The sequence below is a fragment of the Oncorhynchus mykiss genome, chromosome 10 (assembly GCF_057628025.1).
Source record: "Oncorhynchus mykiss isolate SJ-2025 chromosome 10, ASM5762802v1, whole genome shotgun sequence".
In the NCBI taxonomy this organism is placed as follows: domain Eukaryota; kingdom Metazoa; phylum Chordata; class Actinopteri; order Salmoniformes; family Salmonidae; genus Oncorhynchus; species Oncorhynchus mykiss.
Window position 1 is genome coordinate 9,736,303 of NC_143031.1, and position 22,877 is coordinate 9,759,179.

Consider the following 22,877-nt stretch of genomic DNA (forward strand, 5'->3'; position numbering starts at 1 on the left):
GGAAACAACTGACAGCAGATGGGAAGGAAGTCACCTGACACACATCTGACGACCCCATTTATACCTGGAGCTACAGTAATATGCGTCCTGATCTTGTCCACATTCTAATTTTTTAAATTAGGACTTTTTGTACTTTTTTGTATTAATTCGAGCATGGAATTAAATGAAGTATATTTTTGCATCTCAGCCACATTGTAACTTTACATCACCTCATCATGGAGACTCGCTGCATTTAAGGCTGTCCTGTGTCTCAGGGGTTAGGGCCTGGTCCGGGGGGAGCAGTATGTCCTGTGTCTCAGGGGTTAGGGCCTGGTCCGGGTGGAGCAGCATGTCCTGCGTCTCAGGGATTAGGGCCTGGTCTGGGGGGAGCAGTATGTCCTACGTCTCAGGGATTAGGGTCTGGTCCGGTGGGAGCAGTATGTCCTGCGTCTCAGGGATAGGGTCTGGTCCGGTGGGAGCAGTATGTCCTACGTCTTAGGGGTTAGGGCCTGGTCTGGGGGGAGCAGTATGTCCTGCGTCTCAGGGATTAGGGCCTGGTCTGGGGGGAGCAGTATGTCCTGCGTCTCAGGGATTAGGGCCTGGTCTGGGGGGAGCAATATGTCCTGTGTCTCAGGGATTAGGGCCTGGTCTGGGGGGAGGAGTATGTCCTGTGTCTCAGGGATTAGGGCATGGTCTGGGGGGAGCAGTATGTCCTGCATCTCAGGGATCAGGGCCTGGTCTGGGGGGAGCAGTATGTCCTGTGTCTCAGGGGTTAGGGCCTGGTCTGGGGGGAGCAGTATGTCCTGTGTCTCAGGGATTAGGGTCTGGTCCGGGTGGAGCAGTATGTCCTACGTCTCAGGGATTAGGGTCTGGTCCGGTGGGAGCAGTATGTCCTGTGTCTCAGGGATTAGGGTCTGGTCCGGGTGGAGCAGTATGTCCTACGTCTCAGGGATTAGGGTCTGGTCCGGTGGGAGCAGTATGTCCTGTGTCTCAGGGATTAGGGTCTGGTCCGGGTGGAGCAGTATGTCCTACGTCTCAGGGATTAGGGTCTGGTCCGGTGGGAGCAGTATGTCCTGTGTCTCCAACTCGTTGAAGTAGAAATCTTCATATAAATCAAGGTTAGTGATCGATGTTCTGATGTCCAGAAGCTATTTTTGGTAATAAGAAAGAAATACATAAATAGCAGAATTAGCCAGGAGCCCATAAAACAGCTGTGCCATTCTCATGCCAATAATGTCTGTGCTTGATTGAGCCTGTTGCAATGAAACCAATAGAAACTTCCTGCTCACCTTAAACTCCAGGGAGGCTAAAGTAAAGTATTTGAAAGATTTCAAATAGTATTTGAAACCAGGTCTGCTACCTTGGGCCATTACTAATAATGACTGTTGAAACATTGTCTGCCCCCGCCTCTCTCTTTCTATGCACTGCCACTGTGCATCTATAGGTCGGAGACTGTCAAGGAATAGCCGCACCAGAGGAGAACCAGAGAGAGCCAGCTCCCCGCGTGTCTGCAGCAGGAACATCCCAGTGAAATAACTCATGTGAGAGGACTTAAGACACCATGCAGATCCACAGAACTATGAAGCTCCTACAGACATATAGGGTGATCCAAACATACAGTTGAAGTCGCAAGTTTACATACACTTAGGTTGGAGTCATTAAAACTAGTTTTTCAACCTCTCCACAAATTTCTTGTTAACAAACTATAGTTTTGGCATCTACTTTGGGCATGACACAAGTAATTTTCCCAACAATTGTTTACAGACAGATTATTTCACTTATAATTCACTATATCACAATTCCAGTGGTTCAGACTGTGCCTTTAAACAGCTTGGGAAATGATGTCATGGCTTTAGAAGCTTCTGATAGGCTAATTGACATCATTTGAGTCAATTGGAGGTGTACCTGTGGATGTATTTCATACAATCATACACTGGATTTAATTTATTTTCAATAAATTATGAATTATGTGAACTTGCCTAAAACATGTGCAAGTCTGTGTGCAATATTTGGAAGGGTAAAACAGAAGAACACTGACCCTCTTGCTTATCCGAGCGCAAAGGAAACAGCTGTCAGTAGTTGTGAAGGAGAGGAAGTCATGTGACCAGGCGATTTGATTTGAGTTCATTAAAGACCTGACACATGAGAGTGAGAAAGTGACAAAGCCTGATCATGGAGACTCGGTGCATTTCAGGCTGGTTTCTCCTCTGTCTACTTTCAGGTGAGTGATGCTCGATATATCTATTTTAGCCTGGTTAATTTAATAAGTAAATGAATAGGATTTAAAATAAAATTCAGTTCTCACTACTTCTTCTCTCTCATTTTCAGTCAGTGAATGCAGTCAAATCATTGGTATTGAGGGTCAGAATGTCACTCTGCCATTTAAATATGATGCCAAATCTCATGGTCTACAACACATTTGCTGGGGGAAAGGAATCATCCCGAGCTCTGGTGGTTGTGACAATGAAATAATCTCAACTGATGGGTCTGAAGTGACACGTAGATCGTCGGTTAGGTATCAGTTACTGGGTGAGCTGAAGACGGGGGACGTCACTCTAACCATCTCCAATATCACAGAGAAAGACTCTGGAACGTATGGATGTCGAGTGCAGTACGTTGGATGGTTCAACGATGAGAAATATCATGTCAGCTTGACCATTGAGAAAGGTAAAGAACGCACGACAGGCCAGGACATAACTTGATGCTTATCGGATGAGAATTGTGAGCCTCTACTAAAGGAATAGTATGATTTCACAGCATGTATACTTGTTCAAGCTGAGCCGTTAGTGTGTTTTTACTGTCTGAGTTCAGCACGTGTCCCGACAACATCCCAGACATCTGCCAATGTGACCATAACCCCACAGACCATGGACAACCACGACCACGGTACGGAACACAGCCTACCGAATAACGTGATGTCAGTCCATAGAAGTCTTATTTTATTTATATCGTTATTTTTTTTTATTGCAGTATTATTCTTACATGTGAAAACATACTTTTACTTCCTCATTGTGTAGGTCCTGTGACCACAACATCCACTGAGTATTCATCCACGCTATATTACAGCGAATCAAAATCAGTAAGCTTGACAACATACTGCAATTCCTGCAAAAACACTGCTGTGAGATGCCGTTTTGAACTGATATGAATCTGTGATGTCTACAGGAGACGAGAGGCCACAACCTGGCTGTGATCCTGGGGTCCATTCTGCTTGTTCTGACAGGGGTGGGGATTGTGTCTGTACTCGTCATGAGTAAGTACACACTATCTATATACCATTGCCTGTATAATAAGAACGAATTCTCTCGATGAACATCTTACTGATGTAATTGCAGGAAAGCGATGGGAAAGAGTTGCTATGGTTCTCCAAATGTAAGTAGACTGTTATCATGACTACTATAACACTTCCAACTGATACAGTAGTTGAATCTCCACAATATGCCAAGAGAGTGACTGAATCACTGTGCAATATCTATCGATGGGACATGTAGGTCTAATTAGCAAAACCATTAGGTCTATGGTAAATGTCTGTGAGGTAATACTGTAATTATGACTAATGAGACCCAAGACCACAACAGATTGAGGAAGTGACCCAAGACCACAACTGACTGAGGAAGTGAAACAATAAGGAGGCTTTAGTGGCTGGAATAGTGGAGAACAATTGGAGGTTTACTCAGTAGCAGTGCAAATAACATGGTACAGCTATATGGGCACTCAATCATTATGGTACTTTTTAATGGTAAGTTTACAAACATATATAATCATAAATAGAATTGAAATGTGTATCTCATTATTGCAAATGGTGAAATAAGTATAGCCAGTTATAAGTGTAATGGCTTAGCAGATAATAAGACAAGATGATCAGTGATCAATCACCCTCATGCACTTAAGGAAATCACGAATATCATAGACATATTGGAACTAGAGGATAAATGGAGGCTTAAACATTCTGATCTAGTGAGATATACAGTACCAGTCAAAAGTTTGGACACACCTACTCATTCCAGGGTTTTTCTTTATTTCTACTATTCTCTACATTGTATAATAATAGTGAAGACATTAAAGCTATGAAATAACACATATGGAATCATTTAGTAACCAAAAAAGTGTTATATATTTTATATTTGAGATTCTACAAAGTAGCCACCCTTTGCCTTGATGACAGCTTTGCACACTCTTGGCATTCTCTCAACCAGCTTCATGGGGTAGTCACCTGGAATGCATTTCAATTTAATTTATTTTTCCTTTATTTAACTAGGCATGTCAGTTAAGAACTAATTATTATTTTAAATTATGGCTTAGGGACAGTGGGTTAACTGCCTTGTTCAGGGGCAAAACGACAGATTTTTACCTTGTCAGCTCAGGGACTCAATCTTGCAACCTTTCAGTTACTAGTCCAATGTTCTAACCACTAGGCTACCTGCCAATTAACAGATGTGCCTTGTTAAAAGTTAATTTGTGGAATTTCTTTCCTTAATGCGTTTGAGCCAATCAGTTGTGTTATACAGAAGATAGCCCTATTTGATAAAATACCAAATATTATGGCAAGAACCTCTTAAATAAGCTTAGAGAAACAACAGACAATCATTATTTTAAGATATGAAGGTCAGTCAATGAGGAACATTTTAAAAACCTTGGAAGTTTCTTCAAGTGCAGTCGCAAAAACCATCAAGCGCTATGATGAAACTGGCTCTCATGAGGACCGCCACATGAAAGGAAGACCCAGAGTTACCTCTGCTGCAGAGGATAAGTTCATTCGAGTAACCAAACTCAGAAATCGGCAATTAACTGCACCTCAAATTGCACCTCCCAGATTTCAAGTATCAGACACATCTCAACATCAACTGTTCAGAGGAGACAGGCCTTCATGGTCGAATTACTGCAAAGAAACCACTACTAAAGGACAGCAATAATAAGAAGAGACTTGCTTGGGCCAATAAACACGAGCCATGGACATTAGACCAGTGGAAATCTGTTCTTTGGTCTGATGAGATTTTGGTTTCCAACCGTCGTTTCTTTGTGAGACGGAGAGTAGGTGAACGGATGATCTACGCATGTGTGGTTCCCACCGTGAAGCATGGAGGAGGAGGTGTGGTGTGTGGGGGTGCTTTGCTGGTGACACTCTCTGTGATTTATTTATAATTCAAGGCACACTTTACCGGCATGGCTACCTCAGCATTCTGCAGCGACACACCATCCCATCTGGTTTGCGCTTAGTGGGACTATCATTTGTTTTTCAACAGGACAATGACCCAACACACTTCCAGGCTGTGTAAGGGCTATTTGACCAAGCAACAGAGTGATGGAGTGTTGCATCAGATGACCTGACCTCCACAATCACCTGACCTCAACCCAATTGAGATGGCTTGGGATGAGTTGGACTGCAGAGTGTAGGAAAAGCAGCCAACAAGTGCTCAGCATATGTGGGAACACCTTCAAGACAGTTGGAAAAGCATTCCAGGTGAAGCTGATTGAGAGAATGCCAAGAGTGTGAAAAGCTGTCATCAAGGCAAAGGGTGGCTAGTTTGAGAATCTCGTTTAACACTTTTTTGGTTACTACATGATTCCATATGTGTTATTTCATAGTTTTGATGTCTTCACTATTATTTTACAATGTACAAAAAAGTAAAAAATAAAGAAAAACCCTTGAATGAGTAGGTGTGGCCCAATTTTGGACTGGTACTGTATGGATTTTCTCGCTGTGTTGATAGATGACAGAATGCGGTCAGACCATCAAATAATTGGCATATACAGTGGTTTCTGTAGCTCAGTAGTTTGGACATACAGTGCATTCAGAAAGTATTCCGACCCCTTGACTTTTCCACATTTTGTTATGTTACAGCCTTATTGTAAAATGGATTAGATAAAAATGTGACTCACAAATCTACACACAGTACCCCAATTTTTTGTTAATTTATTAACTACAAAAAACAGAAATACCTTATTTACATAAGTATTCAGACCTTTTGATATGAGACTTGAAATTGAGCTCAGGTGAATCCTGTTTCCATTGATCATCCTTGAGATGTTTCTACAACTTTATTTGAGTCCAGCTGTGGTAAATTCAATTGATTGGACATGATTTGGAAAGGCACACACCTGTCTATATAAGTTCCCACAGTTGACATTGCATATCAGACCAAAAACCAAGCCATGACATCAAAGGAATTGTCCGTAGAGTGCCGAGACATGATTGTGTTCGAGGCACAGATCTGGGGAAGGGTACCTGCAGCATTGAAGGTCTCCAAGAACACAGCGACCTCCATCATTCTTAAATGGAAGAAGTTTGGAACCACCAGCTCTACCTAGAGCTGATCGCCAGAGCAATCGGGGGAGAAGGGCCATGGTCAGGGATGTGACCAAGAACCCGATGGTCACTTTGCTAGAGCCAAGCTTGTAGTGTCATGCCCAAGAAGATTTGAGGCCGTAATCGCTGCCAAAGGTGCTTCAACAAAGTACTGAGCCAATGGTCTGAGTACTTATGCAAATATGATTTTTCCGTATTATTTTTTTTCTTCTATTTGTAAAAATGTCTAAAAACCTGTTTTTGCTTTGTCATTATGCGGTATTGTATGTAGATTGATGAGGGGGGAGGGGGGGAACGATTTGATCAATGTTAGAACAAGGCTGTAACATAACAAAATGCTGAAAAAGTAAAGGGGTCTGAATACTTTCCAAATGCACTGTACATTATTCTTACATAATTTCCACGTGGGCGAGGAAATTTGAAATTTAATCAAAATCCTATTGGGTGACAAGTTGTTTTTAACCAGGACAGAATTAAATTATAACAGACTTTTTCTGTCATAACATACGTACAGCAGATCGCTTATTGTAACTAAAATAAATGGAGGAACTTATTCAAGAAAGATCAAGTGGAATATATTATAAAGTAAAGCAAACTGGATATTGGGAAAAATGCACCAAATTATTTTTACATCTTCAGCATAGAAATGCTACCAAAAATAATTGACTGAAACTAATTTATTGAAACTAATTTACTGAAACTTACAAATAACGGAGTCACCCATAACTCACCAAACGATCATTTGAAAGAGGAAGCAGTACTTTAAGCACATGTTTTCGTTTCAGTCTCCTCCATCTCCTCTAACCAAAGTTAGTTAATTGCAAGGATTTATTCTCTATTAATAATGTAAAATGAACAGCTGTACAGAAAGACTCATGTGAAAGACAAATTACAGAGGATGAACTTGATGCAATTAAAGTCTGGGAAAACTCCAGGTCTGGATGGTATACCAGTTGAAGTATACCAGTTGAAGTATACCAGTTGAAGTATACCAGTTGAAGTATACCAGTTGAAGTACACCAGTTGAAGTATACCAGTTGAAGTACACCAGTTGAAGTACACAAGTTGAAGTACACCAGTTGAAGTACACCAGTTGAAGTATACCAGTTGAAGTATACCAGTTGAAGTACACCAGTTGAAGTATACCAGTTGAAGTATACCAAACCTTTATTGATGTACTCAGATGACCCTTATTATGTTTTATTATGTTTTAACCACTCCTGTACAAATGGTAGATTATCAGATACTCAACCAGAATGTCGGCTTTCATTATTCCTGAAACGGGACCCGACTGGTGAATACAAAGATCCAGTCCACATCACTATTTTAAAACAAGCCATTGAAAGTTGGTCATTTTAATCCACCAGAAAAGACAGAACAAAATGTTACAACAAATATTATAGTTAAACTCAAATTAAAAAAAACATTATTTTTTAAAACTGTATAATCTTTGTAAATTATATCATAAATAGGAATGGTGGAGTTATGTCACACGTGCAACTAACAAAAATATATGGAAATGTCTGCTCTACCCAAAATTACAACCAACTAATTGCATCATTACCACAAAAATGGAAGGGGGAGAGTATACCAGTTTCATTTAGGAGCCAAACATTTGACAGCTGTACCATATAGAGTGAAAAATAGATGGGTGCAGATTTTCGATATACTGATTCCATGGCACATGGTTTATGAACTGATACCCAAAATGACGCCGGATTCTAGTTTTTGGTCACAGGTTCAGGAATGGCTGAAGAACTGGGTTTACTCTGCGAATAGCACTGCTGGGTGACGTGAAAAGTCTTGGTCAATGGATCAATATTATAATAATACTCTTACCTAAAATGTGTTTCTTTACAATCTGTAGAAACTATGAGAATAAGAAAGGTTCAGAACTTTTTGTGAAACATCACAGCTGAAAAATATATGGGATTCTCAATACTGTACAAAACAAGTAGCCCTGTCCTAAATCAATACAATCAATACAAACTTTATTTGCTATGTCAGATTTTACACCAACACTCCAAAACTTTTCTCAGCATAAATTCAACTGGATCAGAAACTAAGCAGTATAATGTAGAAGGACAATACAGTATGTCAAGCTACAGCGTCTCGCTTAGCTCTGCATTTATTGGTCTTTCCTTTGGCAGACCACAGCGCTCTGGCGGCTCAGTCCTGTACAGAAACTCAGTGTCCAGCTTGGGCCTGCACACTCGAGAGACGGCTGTAGAGAACGTCTATCAGATAGAGGACAACGAGAGAGACGACTATGAGGATATCCACTGACGAAGCACGGACACTTCGCCACCACGATCACGCTGTTAACACGTTGCATAGTGCAGTATAGTGCAGTAGTGCAGTAGCTCTGTGTTACAAGGCTGAGGTTGACTTACAGGCTAATGATTCAGCCGGACAAGACAAAAGTCACTACAGAATCAGTAGTGTTTGCTGATAAGTGAACCAAACAGTTGATTTGTGTTATTGAAAGGTTTATTTTTAAAAAAGGGCCTTACTAATATGGCTTCCTTTGTGTATTCAGCTCTAACACTAGAAGCACAAGCATTTCTTTACACTCGCAATAACATCTGCTAACCATGTGCATGTCAACCAATAACATCTGCTAGCCATGTGCATGTCACCAATAACATCTGCTAACCATGTGCATGTCAACCAATAACATCTGCTAACCATGTGCATGTCACCAATAACGTCTGCTAGCCATGTGTATGTCACCAATAACATCTGCTAACCATGTGCATGTCAACCAATAACATCTGCTAGCCATGTGCATGTCAACCAATAACATCTGCTAGCCATGTGCATGTCAACCAATAACATCTGCTAGCCATGTGCATGTCAACCAATAACATCTGCTAACCATGTGCATGTCAACCAATAACATCTGCTAGCCATGTGCATGTCAACCAATAACATCTGCTAACCATGTGCATGTCAACCAATAACATCTGCTAGCCATGTGCATGTCAACCAATAACATCTGCTAGCCATGTGCATGTCAACCAATAACATCTGCTAGCCATGTGCATGTCAACCAATAACATCTGCTAGCCATGTGCATGTCACCAATAACATCTGCTAGCCATGTGCATGTCACCAATAACATCTGCTAGCCATGTGCATGTCACCAATAACATCTGCTAACCATGTGCATGTCACCAATAACATCTGCTAGCCATGTGCATGTCAACCAATAACATCTGCTAGCCATGTGCATGTCAACCAATAACATCTGCTAACCATGTGCATGTCACCAATAACATCTGCTAGCCATGTGCATGTCACCAATTACATTTCATTGGATTTGTTAACAGTGTATGTTTCAATTGATTATGATGACCAGATAAGTTTTTTACGTAATAGCCTAAAAGTGACCAAAATAAAAATGGCATCAGCTTTAATGTCTGATGAAATGAAAAGCAATGACTTAGCAGGAAGTGTGCTATGGTTTTCTATCCCCTCCATGTCCTCTAACCAGGACATTTAGCTACACCCATCTGCAACGTCAACCAGGCATACAAAGGCAGTGAAAAGTCACACATAATCGCGGCATTCTTCGGAAAATGGTCTTCTTTACCCAATTTTGGGGTATATTGTCTTGTTCAAACCCAATCTGTTGCATGATAATAAAAATTCTAACTTGAAATTCTAATGTGTCTAATTATTCATTGGCTACACAATTGTTGTTCCAATAATACATTGTTAAAAACTACTAAAAGCCTTACAACATCAATTTAAGGATTTGGGGAACTGGCTAGTCATAACCTTTGGCTACGGGTTAGCTTTTAAAAACACATTGTGTACCCTGGGAGATGAGCCTCCTAAATCATCAGTTTGTTTACTCTGGTATATGCAGATGAAAATTCCATCAACAATGGGCCTTTTCTTCGCTCCCAGCCCTGCCATAGGAGGAGGTTAGCAGAGGGGTCACAGTGGCTCTGGCTGTCCTGCCTGGAGATGTCACAAGCAGTGGCCCCCACGAGAACACAGCTGCCCATTCAGATGCCCTGTCTCTGACCCACCCTGCCCGTTCCCAGCACACACCCTCCACTCCTACACACTGGATACACAAGATGGCTGCTAGTTCTGGACCGTTTTTCCCCCGTCGTTGGATCCTCGTCCTCCTAACATTTTCAGGCAAGGAAACGTTATCTAAAACAGTACAAATAATTGGAGTTTAGGCTGTTGAATGATTGGGTACATGGGTGTAGTTCGAGTTGGATGCCCCGCCCCCACAATCTGACTAACACCACAGAAACAGCCTCTCTCTTTGTGTGTCCTTTGTTTACTACTAGAGTGACACGGGTCTCCAACGGCTTTGTTCTAGACAGGTTGGCAGCTTTGGCCTTGGCTGGAGGTGTACTGTCCGCAGCTACATTGAGCAGGTCTAACTGTTCCATGTCCGCAGCTACATTGAGTAGGTCTAACTGTTCAACGTCCGCAGCTACATTGAGTAGGTCTAACTGTTCAACGTTCCGCAGCTACATTGAGTAGGTCTAACTGTTCAACGTCCGCAGCTACATTGAGTAGGTCTAACTGTTCAACGTTCCGCAGCTACATTGAGTAGGCCTAACTGTTCAATGTCCGCAGCTACATTGAGCAGGTCTAACTGTTCAATGTCCGCAGCTACATTGAGTAGGTCTAACTGTTCAACGTCCGCAGCTACATTGAGTAGGTCTAACTGTTCAACGTCCGCAGCTACATTGAGTAGGTCTAACTGTTCCATGTCCGCAGCTACATTGAGTAGGTCTAACTGTTCCATGTCCGCAGCTACATTGAGTAGGTCTAACTGTTCAACGTCCGCAGCTACATTGAGTAGGTCTAACTGTTCAATGTCCGCAGCTACATTGAGTAGGTCTAACTGTTCAACGTCCGCAGCTACATTGAGTAGGTCTAACTGTTCAACGTCCGCAGCTACATTGAGTAGGTCTAACTGCTCAACGTCCGCAGCTACATTGAGTAGGTCTAACTGTTCAACGTTCGACATGGCAGTTTTCATACAATAATGTGTTTTGGTGTTACTTTGAGTTATTCGACATGGCTGTGTATTAGTTTTTCCATACCTACATAGGCCTACTGTTTCGAAGACTACCATACTTTTACTATAATTATAGCAACCGAATTGAGATGCGTAGCAAGCTACAAAATATAGCCCTTTGATCAAAAACTTGAGGCAAAATTGAGAAAGTTTCGTGGTTGACCTTGGGATGTTGTTAAGATGTGTACGGAACCTTTGGAAGGAGGAAATAGCCTTGTCATACCTGTGTTTATTTCCCCCTGCTCAACAGCCAGGTGTTCAGTGTCAGCATTCAAGGTGATGGAAGGTGCTACTGCGACATTGTCCTGTCAATATTCAGTGAGCCGTTTGGGTTTAAGCCGCGTGTGCTGGGGACGAGAATGTGGCACGTTCTGGTGCAACAACATCCTCGCGCAGACAGACAAACATGGTGTCATCTCCAAGGTGTCGGACAGGTACAGACTGGCAGGTGATGTCCTCGCGGGAGAAATGGACCTGGGAATTCTCGACGTCAAGCGGACAGACAGTGGGCCATACTGTTGCAGAGTGGACATAGATGGCATTTTCAACGACCAAAAAATTATTCAAAACTTAAGGGTCATGAAAGGTAATTTGTGGCGAGATATAATTTATTTTCACTACTCTACACTCTTGGGCAACAATGGGAATCAATTAACTTAGTCTTTCTAGCTTTCTCGTCCACCAAAAAAACACGCCGGCCCTATTTGTTGTATGGCACGTAATTAACTCAAAACTGGCCCATAATGCAATCCACTGTCCCAAAATGTATGTTTTGAATTTGTGAATTGTTTTCTTAGCTCCAGTGACCGTTTTGCCAACAAGCACCACTGTACATGTTACAGAAGCTCCTCCCACCACAGGTGAGTAAGTGTATAATAGAGAAAGGGGTGAACTCATGGGATCCTGATGTATGTGAGATGCGTATTTCCTATCAAAGATATACAATAAATAGATCGTATTAATCTCATGTGAACCCTAGAGGAACCTGGGCCTGACCTCTTAACCTCTTGGGTTGTGTTGACGGTCGTAATGATGATTCATGTGTGGTTAAAAATGGAGAAATCCTAACTAGATGGGAACGAAAACGGACTATCACCCTACATTCACACTCCCAGTGTTATGACATCAATGATCAAACTCCCTGGAACTCGCTTCGCAAAGTTGCTGAATGTGCTCACAAATCAAATGGAGAAAAATGATGTTAACAGTTCCTTACATGCCTTACAAACTTTCATTTTCAAAATGAGGACACTTCCCTCTCAGAGAAAAGTTTCAGACCAAGATTCTAACTCATTTTCTATGGCTGTTTAATCACATCCAACATTTGAAACATATATTTTCTATGCAGTATTATCTTGAATCACATTGTGCCGCTCAGTGCAATTGCAGTCCTCAGTGTATTTCATCGGAAACTACAAACTACAAAGGGATGGAGCAAGTGTTGAAATGACAGTTTTCATTTCGAGAGAATCAAGCAGCAGTGGTTGATGATGTCTCAGGGGTGATTGAATGTCAGAATGTCCTTTTCTAGAATACTGGAGAGCTGTTGAATCATCACATCTAGCCATTCCAAGACAGAACACCAGTCTTTTCCCTTCGCAAACACTTGTGAGTATTTTATATACTACTACATAGTAACGCCACTGGCATATAACCGAACATTACTCACCATATGAAAGCCTAACAAATCCCTCCAAGAGTTTAACCCTTCTTCTTCTCTCTGTGCTCTGTAACCAGATGGAGGAGCCTCTTCCCAGCTTCTCTCTCCAGATCAACATCCCAGTGCTCTCTCTCTCCCTCAGTCTGCTCCTACTTATAATGGGGGCCTTGGTCATATTGGGGTTTAAACGTATGTAACTGCAAACTCACATCCCCTGTCGAGAAAAGCCCAGTGTGGTAATGCTCACGTATTCAGACATCTTGCTGTGATGTGAAATGTTTGCCCATTTAGCAGTGTATTACCACTAACTAATTAAGAGTAAGTATTTCATTGTAGTGTTTACAATGTGCTGAATATGCTGTATCCTCCTATGCATATTGACGAATAAACTTAGATTTGAGTTGATTTCAACTATTAATTTTCTTCTCTAGGAGGGATTCACAGAAGAGCTTTAAAGACAGGCTGGTAAGCAAACACACGATAAAGCACGACTGACATGTAAACATATGATTGAACACAAAACTTTTTTTTTTTTTAATTACGAAGACAAATTTGACATATAAATGAACGAAGAATGTATAGGCTTCAATTAGTCCAATTACTTATCATTGATTAGGAATGATCAATGCGTGATGATGTTGTGTCCCTCTAGTTTGTCAGCCAAAGAGCCGCCTCACATCATCTATGAGATCCGCATGAGGAGACCTGTGGAGGAGAACATCTATACTCTGGACTAGGGTGGAAGAGCACTGATCTGTCCAATAGACGGCTGTTAACGTGATAGTGAGGACAGCCAGACTGATGTCTGTTTTGTCACAGTGGGTGCGTCCCATAAGGCACCCTGTTCCCTATATATTGCATGACCAGGTAGCTGGGAATAGGGAACAGGGTGCCTTATGGGACGCACCCACACTGTGACAAACAGACATCAGTCTGGCTGTCCTCACTATCTTTTTAACAGCCATCTATCTATTGAACGGATCACTGTTGCCTGACAGCTGCTGTCAGAATGATCACCTCTCTCAGAGAGTTTCCCCCCCCCCCTATGTAAAATGGATTCACTTTTTTATATATTGTTATTATGTAGTGGTGTGATGTTTTTTAGATGCACAGTATTGGTTGTTAACACAAGCGGTCTAACTTATGCCTCTTTCTAATAAAACAAAACGACCTAAAAGTAAAACCCAACAAGTCCTTTTGTTCATGATTCAACAATTTAGGCATAACTGAATGCATTTAACCGAAATGTGTCTTCCGTATTTAACCCAACTCCTCTGGGCCTTCCTTAACGATGTCATCGGCGCCCGGGGAAAAGTCGTTGTTTGGAGTTTAATGGCTTGCTCAAGGGCAGAACGTAAGATTTTTCCACCTTGGCAGATTTCTCTCAGGGTTTTAAACCAGCAGCCTTTCGGTTAATGGCCCAACGCTCTTAATCACTAGGTTACCTGCCACCACTAATAGTGTTTCCAGAGACTACTCACCTGTGAGTACAAAGATCCTTCAGTCGTCCCTTTTTATAACAAAGGCAGAAGCATGATGAGAGAGAGAAATGTGATGTATGCAAAATTCTCCTGATAAATTCTGATTCATAGCCACTTATTTTAAAGATAAATCAATGGTCTCCTTTATGAGTTTTATACATGTTTTATGATGACAGTGGTAGTAAATTCTTGATCGGCATGATTTAGCGTCAGGAGTCAGGACATGACTAAATGCAATATTATTTCTGCCCACATGATGGCAGCACTGTCTTAACTGCGCGTTTGGTAGGCTATCAATGTTTGTGCAAGTTTGTCTCCCTGTCAAATTTATGTCAAAACTGAAGGATTTGTGTCACCCTGGGGATATTTTTCTTAGCTGTACACAAGTTTTTTTTTGTGTTTTTTTACATTCCCATATGCTTCCTTTTGCCATGAACATGAAATCTCCTAAAGGCACTTCTGTTAAACAGTTTCTTTTATTTAACTAGCCAAGTCAGTTAAGAACAAATTCTTATTTTCAATGACGGCCTAGGAACAGAACTGCCTTGTTCTGGGGTAAAATGACAGATTTGTACCTTGTCAGCTCAGGGATTTGAACTTTTAACCTTTCGGTTACTAGTCCAATGCTCTAACCACTAGACTACCCTGCCGCCCCTATCAGTTGAGGATACTCACCCAATTTTTTATGATTCATTGTTGAATCTATAATGTTGACCAGATCTGGCTACTATCATCCAGTTCATTTCCACTGCACACACACTGGTTGAATCAACCTTGTCCCGCACCTATTTCCAATGAAATTACATTGAACCAACGTGGAATAGACATTGAATTGACATCTGTGCCCAGTGGGTTGTGATTGTGACAGTCATACCGACCATTTGAACATCTTGACCATGTTCTGTTATAATCTCCACCCGGCACAGCCAGAAGAGGACTGGCCACCCCACATAGCCTGGTTCCTCTCTAGGTTTCTTCCTAGGTTTTGGCCTTTCTAGGGAGTTTTTCCTAGCCACCGTGCTTCTACACCTGCATTGCTTGCTGTTTGGGGTTTTAGGCTGGGTTTCTGTACAGCACTTTGAGATATCAGCTGATGTACGAAGGGCTATATAAATAAATTTGATTTGATTTTGATTTGAATTCAACTCCTGTCTGGATGTGTCAGATCAGAGTGAGCTCAAAAGCCTCAGTGGCAAACTATATGAATTATGTGAATCATAAACATTGCTCCTCAGATTCATCCGCAGAAAGACAGTCATGTACTGGAAGGAGATCAGGCAGCCAGGCCTCCTGGGCATCAGGCTGCCAGGCCTCCTGGGCATCAGGCTGCCAGGCCTCCTGATCATCAGGCTGCCAGGCCTCCTGGGCATCAGGCTGCCAGGCCTCCTGATCATCAGGCTGCCAGGCCTCCTGGGCATCAGGCTGCCAGGTGGGCAGCAGCAGCAGCCGCCACTGAGAGATGGGAGATAAATCAATGCTCAACCATGGAACCACATGAACCACATGAAGGGAAGTGGAGAATCAACCATGGAACCACATGAAGGGAAGTGGAGAATCAACCATGGAATCACATGAAGAGAAGTGGGGAATCACATGAAGGGAAGTGGAGATTCAACCATGGAATCACATGAAGGGAAGTGGAGAATCAACCATGGAATCACATGAAGGGAAGTGGAGAATCAACCATGGAATCACATGAAGTGAAGTGGGGAATCACATGAAGGGAAGTGGAGAATCAACCATGGAATCACATGAAGGGAAGTGGAGAATCAACCATGGAATCACATGAAGGGAAGTGGGGAACAGGGACAGGATGTGCCACACAACTAGTCTGGGCCCCATTGGAGAAAGGGAGCCTGGCCACAGGACTAGACAGACAGACAAACACACACACATGCACAGCAGCAGACACGCAAACACACACACACACCCTGCCCAGCGAGGCCTAGAGGAGAAGCCAGATGTGACTTGGTAGCCCAGATGGGAGAGGCCTGGAGTCATTGGAGGCCAGGGAACAGATTGAAATTACAATTAAAATTGGGAGGGAACGATTAAAGAGACCATAAAAAAAGTAATTGACTCTCAAGTAACCGAAATGCCAGACCTGACATACTGAATACATTGACTACGTTACATACTGTACACAAGGAAGCAATGAAATTCTCAAATAGTCACATGAAACGAATCATAAACATCAGCAGACAGCTGCATGGGGTTTCATTTCCTCTCCACATGGATTTCACTTCCTCTTTAAAAAATGAATGTCATAAGGATTTGTCAGTTATTTCAGTGTGATCAATTTGTCAATACCCTCTACTTTAATAAATCAGAACAAAGGATTTAAATCTCTTTCATCTGCCGTCAAAGCAAAATCTCCGCATAAAGCAGCACTGCTCTGTTCCTCTGAAGTGGTGGCTTTAAATGAGAGAGATTCAGCCGGGGCAGTTTGTTGACTCATCATAAACAAACACATCAGGAACAGGCACAACACAAAGGTCATCAGGAAGTAACATTGTGATTTAACAAGAGGAACGCAATGTTGTACAACACATAATAACGAACAAGTAGAGCCTTTTGAGGCAGTCACAAATGCTACCACTGTGTCCCTCGGAAGACAAACTTACAGTAAGACTACATCATTATCTCTCCAATGCTTTAGGAAATCAGATGTCTCATGTGCTCTTTAACTTTTTAACAGGCTAAATCAGGGTCACACCGTGTTTCTTGGTTGTCTTAAACAAATCTACTTTTAAATAAAAGTATAGACCTCACACACATGGTTATGGTCTTAAAAAAAGAAGACACCTGTACCATGTCAAATATAGAGTTGAAATTAATTACATTTTGCACTTGCATCCCAACATTACACTTTATATACGTCACAGAAGACTGAAATATAACAAAACATTTTGACATAGAAACACAGGATTTTATGTGTTTAAAATATATATATATATATATATATTCCACCCATGAGACCCCTATAGGGCAATTTGGTCATGTGACTGCAGGAAAGCTACAGTCAGTGATATTAATGTCGGTCATCTGTAGAATTAAAAAAATTTGTGATAGCATATTAACTGACTGTCCCTATGAGGTGTTTGAGGGTGAGTTGTCCTCTCAAGACACACCAGGATAGATATCCGGATAGAGCACTTCCCTGAGATAACCCGACACCTGCCGGAGTGGAGCTAGGCCACAGCCACCACACCGGTCTATTCTGTTGCACCACTACATTGAGCTTTGTAACGTGTAGGTCACTGACCCAACTCTTCATCATGGAAAAAGAGAACAACAGAAAGGTGTTTCCCTCTCTTCTCTTCCAAAAGCATACACTTGTCGACATACTTTTTAATGCAGAATTACAGTATTACACTTCATACTGTTATAACGTGTACACATCATTGAGCGATCAGATTGATCAAATAAATTAAGAGTTTCATTCCAAAATGCTACATATCTATTTTCAGAAATGTTTGTAAATTAGCATTTTACTGTTTAAGAACATATGAAAGCGTTAATTAATTGTAGGCAGATCAGTGGAAATGTGGTTATCTGTTGTCTTACTCTGAGGTAATGTTTGATTCATATTGACCCTGACCTCTGACATGACCTCTGACCCTAGACAGCAGTTACTGCCTTCTTGCTTGGTACACCCACTAGAATACGTCTCCATGATCTTTTACCACAACACAACTGTCACAACACAACTGATTGGCTCAAACGCATTAAGAAGGAAAGAAATTCCACAAATGTACTTTTGACAAGGCACACCTGTTAATTGAAATGCATTCCAGGTGACTACCCCATGAAGCTGGTTGAGAGAATTCTAAGGGTGTCATCAAGGCAAAGGATGGCTACTTTGAAGAAGTAGCCACCCTTTGGCTAATATATATATATAAAATATATTTTTATTTGTTTAACACTTTTTTTGGTTACGACATGATTCCATATGTGTTATTTCATAGTTTTGATGTCTTCACTATTATTCTACAATGTAGAAAAAAGTAAAAAATTAAGAAAAACCCTTGAATGAGTTGGTGTTTTAAAACTTTTGACCTGTAGTGTATTGGTTCAGAATCTATTTCATGTTTTGTTGCAAAACGCTACATATCCGCCATATCCGTCATTCTCAGGTGAGTAAGTGGTACTGTCAGGTTTTACACAATCAAATGAGACAAATGTATATATTTTTTTAAGAACTGTGCAAATTGTACATTTGTGACATTAATATTTGAAAAGGGGTTTTGACATTTTAGTCATTTAGTAGATGGTGTTATCCAGAGCGTCTTACAGGGGATTCATCTTCAGATAGTTAGGTGAGACAACCACATATCACAATTAAATCACATTTTATTGGTCACATACACATATTTAAAAGATATTACTATAGCAGATTGTAGGGAAATGCTTGTGTTCCTCGCTCCAACAGTGCGGTGATATCTAACAATACACAACGATACACACATCTAAAAGTAAAAGAATGGAATTAAGAAATGTATAAATATTAGAATGAGCAATGTCGGAATGGCATTGACTAAAATACATTGGAATACAGTATTTACATATGAAATGAGTGAAGCAGTATATACAGAACACGAACATTCCAGCTAAACAATAGATATACACTGAGTATACAAACGTTAGGAACACCTTCCTAATATTGAGTTGCACCCCTCCCCTTTCGCCCTCAGAACAGCCTCAATTCATCTGGGCATGGGACTCTACAAGGTGTCAAAAGCGTTCCACAGGGATGCTGGCCCATGTTGACTCTACAAGGTGTCAAAAGTGTTCCACAGGGATGCTGGCCCATGTTGACTCTACAAGGTGCCTAAAGCATTCCACAGGGATGCTGGCCCATGTTGACTCTACAAGGTGCCTAAAGCGTTCCACAGGGATGCTGGCCCATGTTGACTCTACAAGGTGCCTAAAGCGTTCCACAGGGATGCTGGCCCATGTTGACTCTACAAGGTGCCTAAAGCGTTCCACAGGGATGCTGGCCCATGTTGACTCTACAAGGTGTCCAAAGCGTTCCACAGGGATGCTGGCCCATGTTGACTCTACAAGGTGTCAAAAGCATTCCACTGGGATGCTGGCCCATGTTGACTCTACAAGGTGTCCAAAGCGTTCCACAGGGATGCTGGTCCATGTTGACTCTACAAGGTGCCTAAAGCGTTCCACAGGGATGCTGGCCCATGTTGACTCTACAAGGTGCCTAAAGCGTTCCACAGGGATGCTGGCCCATGTTGACTCTACAAGGTGCCTAAAGCGTTCCACAGGGATGCTGGCCCATGTTGACTCTACAAGGTGCCTAAAGCGTTCCACAGGGGATGCTGGCCCATGTTGACTCTACAAGGTGTCCAAAGCGTTCCACAGGGATGCTGGCCCATGTTGACTCTACAAGGTGTCAAAAGCATTCCACTGGGATGCTGGCCCATGTTGACTCTACAAGGTGTCCAAAGCGTTCCACAGGGATGCTGGTCCATGTTGACTCTACAAGGTGTCAAAAGCATACCACAGGTATGCTGGCCCATGTTGACTCCAAATGCTTCCCACAGTTGTGTCAAGTTGGCTGGATGTCCTTTGGGTGATGGACCATTCTTGATACACACAGGAAACTGTTAAGCGTGGAAAAACCCAGCAGCGTTGCAGTTCTTGACACAAACCTGTGTGCCTGGCACCTACTACGATATCCCATTCAAAGGCACTTAAATATTTTGTCTTCCCCATTCAGCCTCTGAATGGCACACACACACACACACACACACGATCCATGTCTCAATCGTCTCAAGGCTTAAACATCCTTCTTTAACCCCGTCTCCTCCCCTTCATCTACACCCCATTGAAGGGGATTTAACAAGTGACATCAATAAGGGATCCTAGCTTTCCCCTGTATTCATCTGGTCAGTCTATGTCATGGAAAGAGCAGGTGTTCAAAATTCTTCCTCAAAGCCCATTTTAATACCCATCCAAAATCTATTCATAAAAAAATATATTTTACACCCACGTGAAGGTACCCATAAACAATCTGATGATTGTCATCTGTTGACAAATGGGATAAATTGGTGGATAGAGCATTTTGGAATGAAACTCTTCAAATGTAATATCATAGTTTGGCTCTAACGTCAGAATCAAGTTTTCACATGTTCCTCTGTTATATTTACGTGACTCGTTCCAATCTGTCTGAGACGTTTCACTAATCACTAATCACCTCATTTCAGGTTGTTGAGGCACTATTTGTGGAATAGCTGTCCACCAAACTATTTATGCCTGGATAATGTGTACTTTCCCCTTTGACAACAGCTGATCAGTGAACTCAAGTAGCTGAAGGCTTACCCACATTAACAGCCATCTTGGTGTGCAGTGACATTTTTTGTGACTAGAAAAGCTGAATAACATACTTTGGGAGTAGAAAACGTTGATAACAATTCCTACAATTCAGGCACTTGATCTCAGTATTGCCTGCAGGTCTCTCTCTCTCTCTCTCTCTCTCTCTCTCTGTGTCTCTCTCTCTGTCTCTCTCTGTCTCTCTCTCTCTCTCTCTCTCTGTCTCTCTCTGTCTCTCTCTCTCTCTCTCTCTCACTCTCAGTTTCCATGGAAACAGAATAGGACTTTTATTGGTGCTGTTTGTCAAATATTTGACAGCTTGCTCTGACAATCTGATACTCTTCTAAATGGACTGGAAGTTGAGGTTTGTCACAAGTCCTCCTACTGATGTGGTCATGTCTATTTCCTGAAAAAGAGCCGCACACTCTAGGAGCTCAGATGCAATAATTTAATAACCTAATATCCAACGTTTCGACAGACAATCTGTCTTCATCAGGGGTATAATAACAAACACTGCGGGGTGACTAGTTTATATAGTGTCAATAATTTAACACTATCACAATTCTAAAGATTATTCCTCTTTCCCCACTACCTCTTTAAAGACTTTGAGGGCAAGGTGTTTTGATAACAGAGCACTGACGGGGCGAAAGGGTGCCAATGGCTTTAAAGGGAGAGACTTTGAGAGCGATGACATCCGGTGTTAATCGATGAGCTGCAATAAGAGGAGAACAGTGTAATCTCATTAACGGATTGACACCAAAGATGAATGAGCACCGTCTTCCTAGATCTGATCTCTCGCTCTCTCTCTCTCTCTCCCCCCTCTCTCACATCTCACAGATGCAATGATGTATCACATCTGCCTCCATGGCAGTTGAACTTAGAGGATTTGCCCCACAGCCATGAACGATTACATGGCTCTTTAATACTCCCTCCATGTGACACTGCAGCTGTATGTCAATCTCTGTGATGTCTTTCCTTGATGGTGAAGGGATTATATTCACACCAAGTAATCACTTTGTCCCAAATGTTGAGATGCAGGTCAGTAGTTTAATTTACCGTTAATTCAATTTTGATGAAGAAATACAGATAATTTTATTTAACTGGGCAAGTCAGTTAAGAACAAATTCTTATTTTCAATGACGGCCTAGGAACAGTGGGTTAACTGCCTGTTCAGGGGCAGAACAACAGATTTGTACCTTGTCAGCTTGGGGATTTGAACTAGCAGCCTTTCGGTTACTAGTCCAACGCTCTAACCACTAGGCTACCCTGTATGTCATTTCAGTAGAGTTAATAGCACAATATGAGATATCAAAATGTATATATTCCTTTTTCTACCTCTCTGTTCCCCAACATTTATCATAGTATCATAGTTGAACCTTTAATGCTTCCTGCTGAGCTGAGGGAAATAATGCTATTGGTGCTCTGCCAAGAAGAAATCAGGATTATCCTCTCCCAAAGCAAATGAAATAGGACAGGTTTATACAAGATGGATCAAGACATTCATCATAGACGCATCCCTCCCACACAGTTTGACACAGACACACTACTGCTGCTGCTTTCTTCAGAGAGAGAGAGAGAGAGAGAGAGAGAGAGAGAGAGAGAGAGAGAGAGAGAGAGAGCACAGCCCGGCTTCCCAGCACATAGAAAATCTTTCATATTTGTTTTGAAAATGAATCATCAAAGTCATCCTATGGTTAAAACTAACTAAGCTACTGTAAGTGACTCTGTTTGTGCAGTATTGATTTCGCCTCAGCCCCATGTGACCTTTGGCCTAACTGACCTATAACTATACTGCAGTGGTAGGAGCAGAAATGGGTGTGGGGTAGCTGAGGTGAGATCACCAGCAGACAGTCAGGCAGCCATTCAACACACCTGGCACATTTATGAGGAGAGGAGAGGGGAGATGAGAGGAGAGAAAGGGAGAGGAGAGGAGAAGAGGGGATAGGAGAGGAGGGAAGAGGAGAGGAGGGGAGATGAAAGGAGAGGAGAGAGGAGGGGAGGGGAAGGAGGAGGGGAGAGGAGATGAGAAGAGAAGTGAGGAGATGAGGGAAGTGGGGAGATGAAATG

General features: G+C 42.0%; 2 protein-coding genes across 4 annotated transcripts; both read left to right on the forward strand.

Moving 5' to 3' along the window:
* Positions 1 to 710: 710 nt before the first annotated feature.
* Positions 711 to 10,441, forward strand: havcr1 (hepatitis A virus cellular receptor 1). 3 transcript variants are annotated; one of them, XM_021617561.3, is made up of 7 exons: positions 711 to 2,200; positions 2,308 to 2,646; positions 2,791 to 2,865; positions 2,997 to 3,058; positions 3,145 to 3,232; positions 3,315 to 3,351; positions 8,437 to 9,950. In XM_021617561.3, exons 1-7 carry the CDS (start codon positions 2,152 to 2,154, stop codon positions 8,570 to 8,572), a joined length of 786 nt encoding a protein of 261 aa, XP_021473236.3. In that variant the 5' UTR covers positions 711 to 2,151; the 3' UTR covers positions 8,573 to 9,950. The 3 variants fall into 3 exon arrangements, with proteins under 3 accessions (XP_021473236.3, XP_021473237.1, XP_090045031.1); XM_021617562.3 differs by lacking the exon at positions 8,437 to 9,950 and adding an exon at positions 10,202 to 10,441 and having other exon boundaries at positions 1,900 to 2,200; XM_090188905.1 differs by lacking the exon at positions 8,437 to 9,950 and adding an exon at positions 10,161 to 10,331 and having other exon boundaries at positions 1,900 to 2,200.
* Positions 10,229 to 14,185, forward strand: LOC110533404 (hepatitis A virus cellular receptor 2 homolog). Its single transcript, XM_021617563.3, has 7 exons — positions 10,229 to 10,441; positions 11,593 to 11,928; positions 12,140 to 12,202; positions 12,874 to 12,950; positions 13,080 to 13,191; positions 13,434 to 13,467; positions 13,655 to 14,185. Exons 1-7 carry the CDS (start codon positions 10,378 to 10,380, stop codon positions 13,737 to 13,739), a joined length of 771 nt encoding a protein of 256 aa, XP_021473238.1. The 5' UTR covers positions 10,229 to 10,377; the 3' UTR covers positions 13,740 to 14,185.
* Positions 14,186 to 22,877: the final 8,692 nt, after the last annotated feature.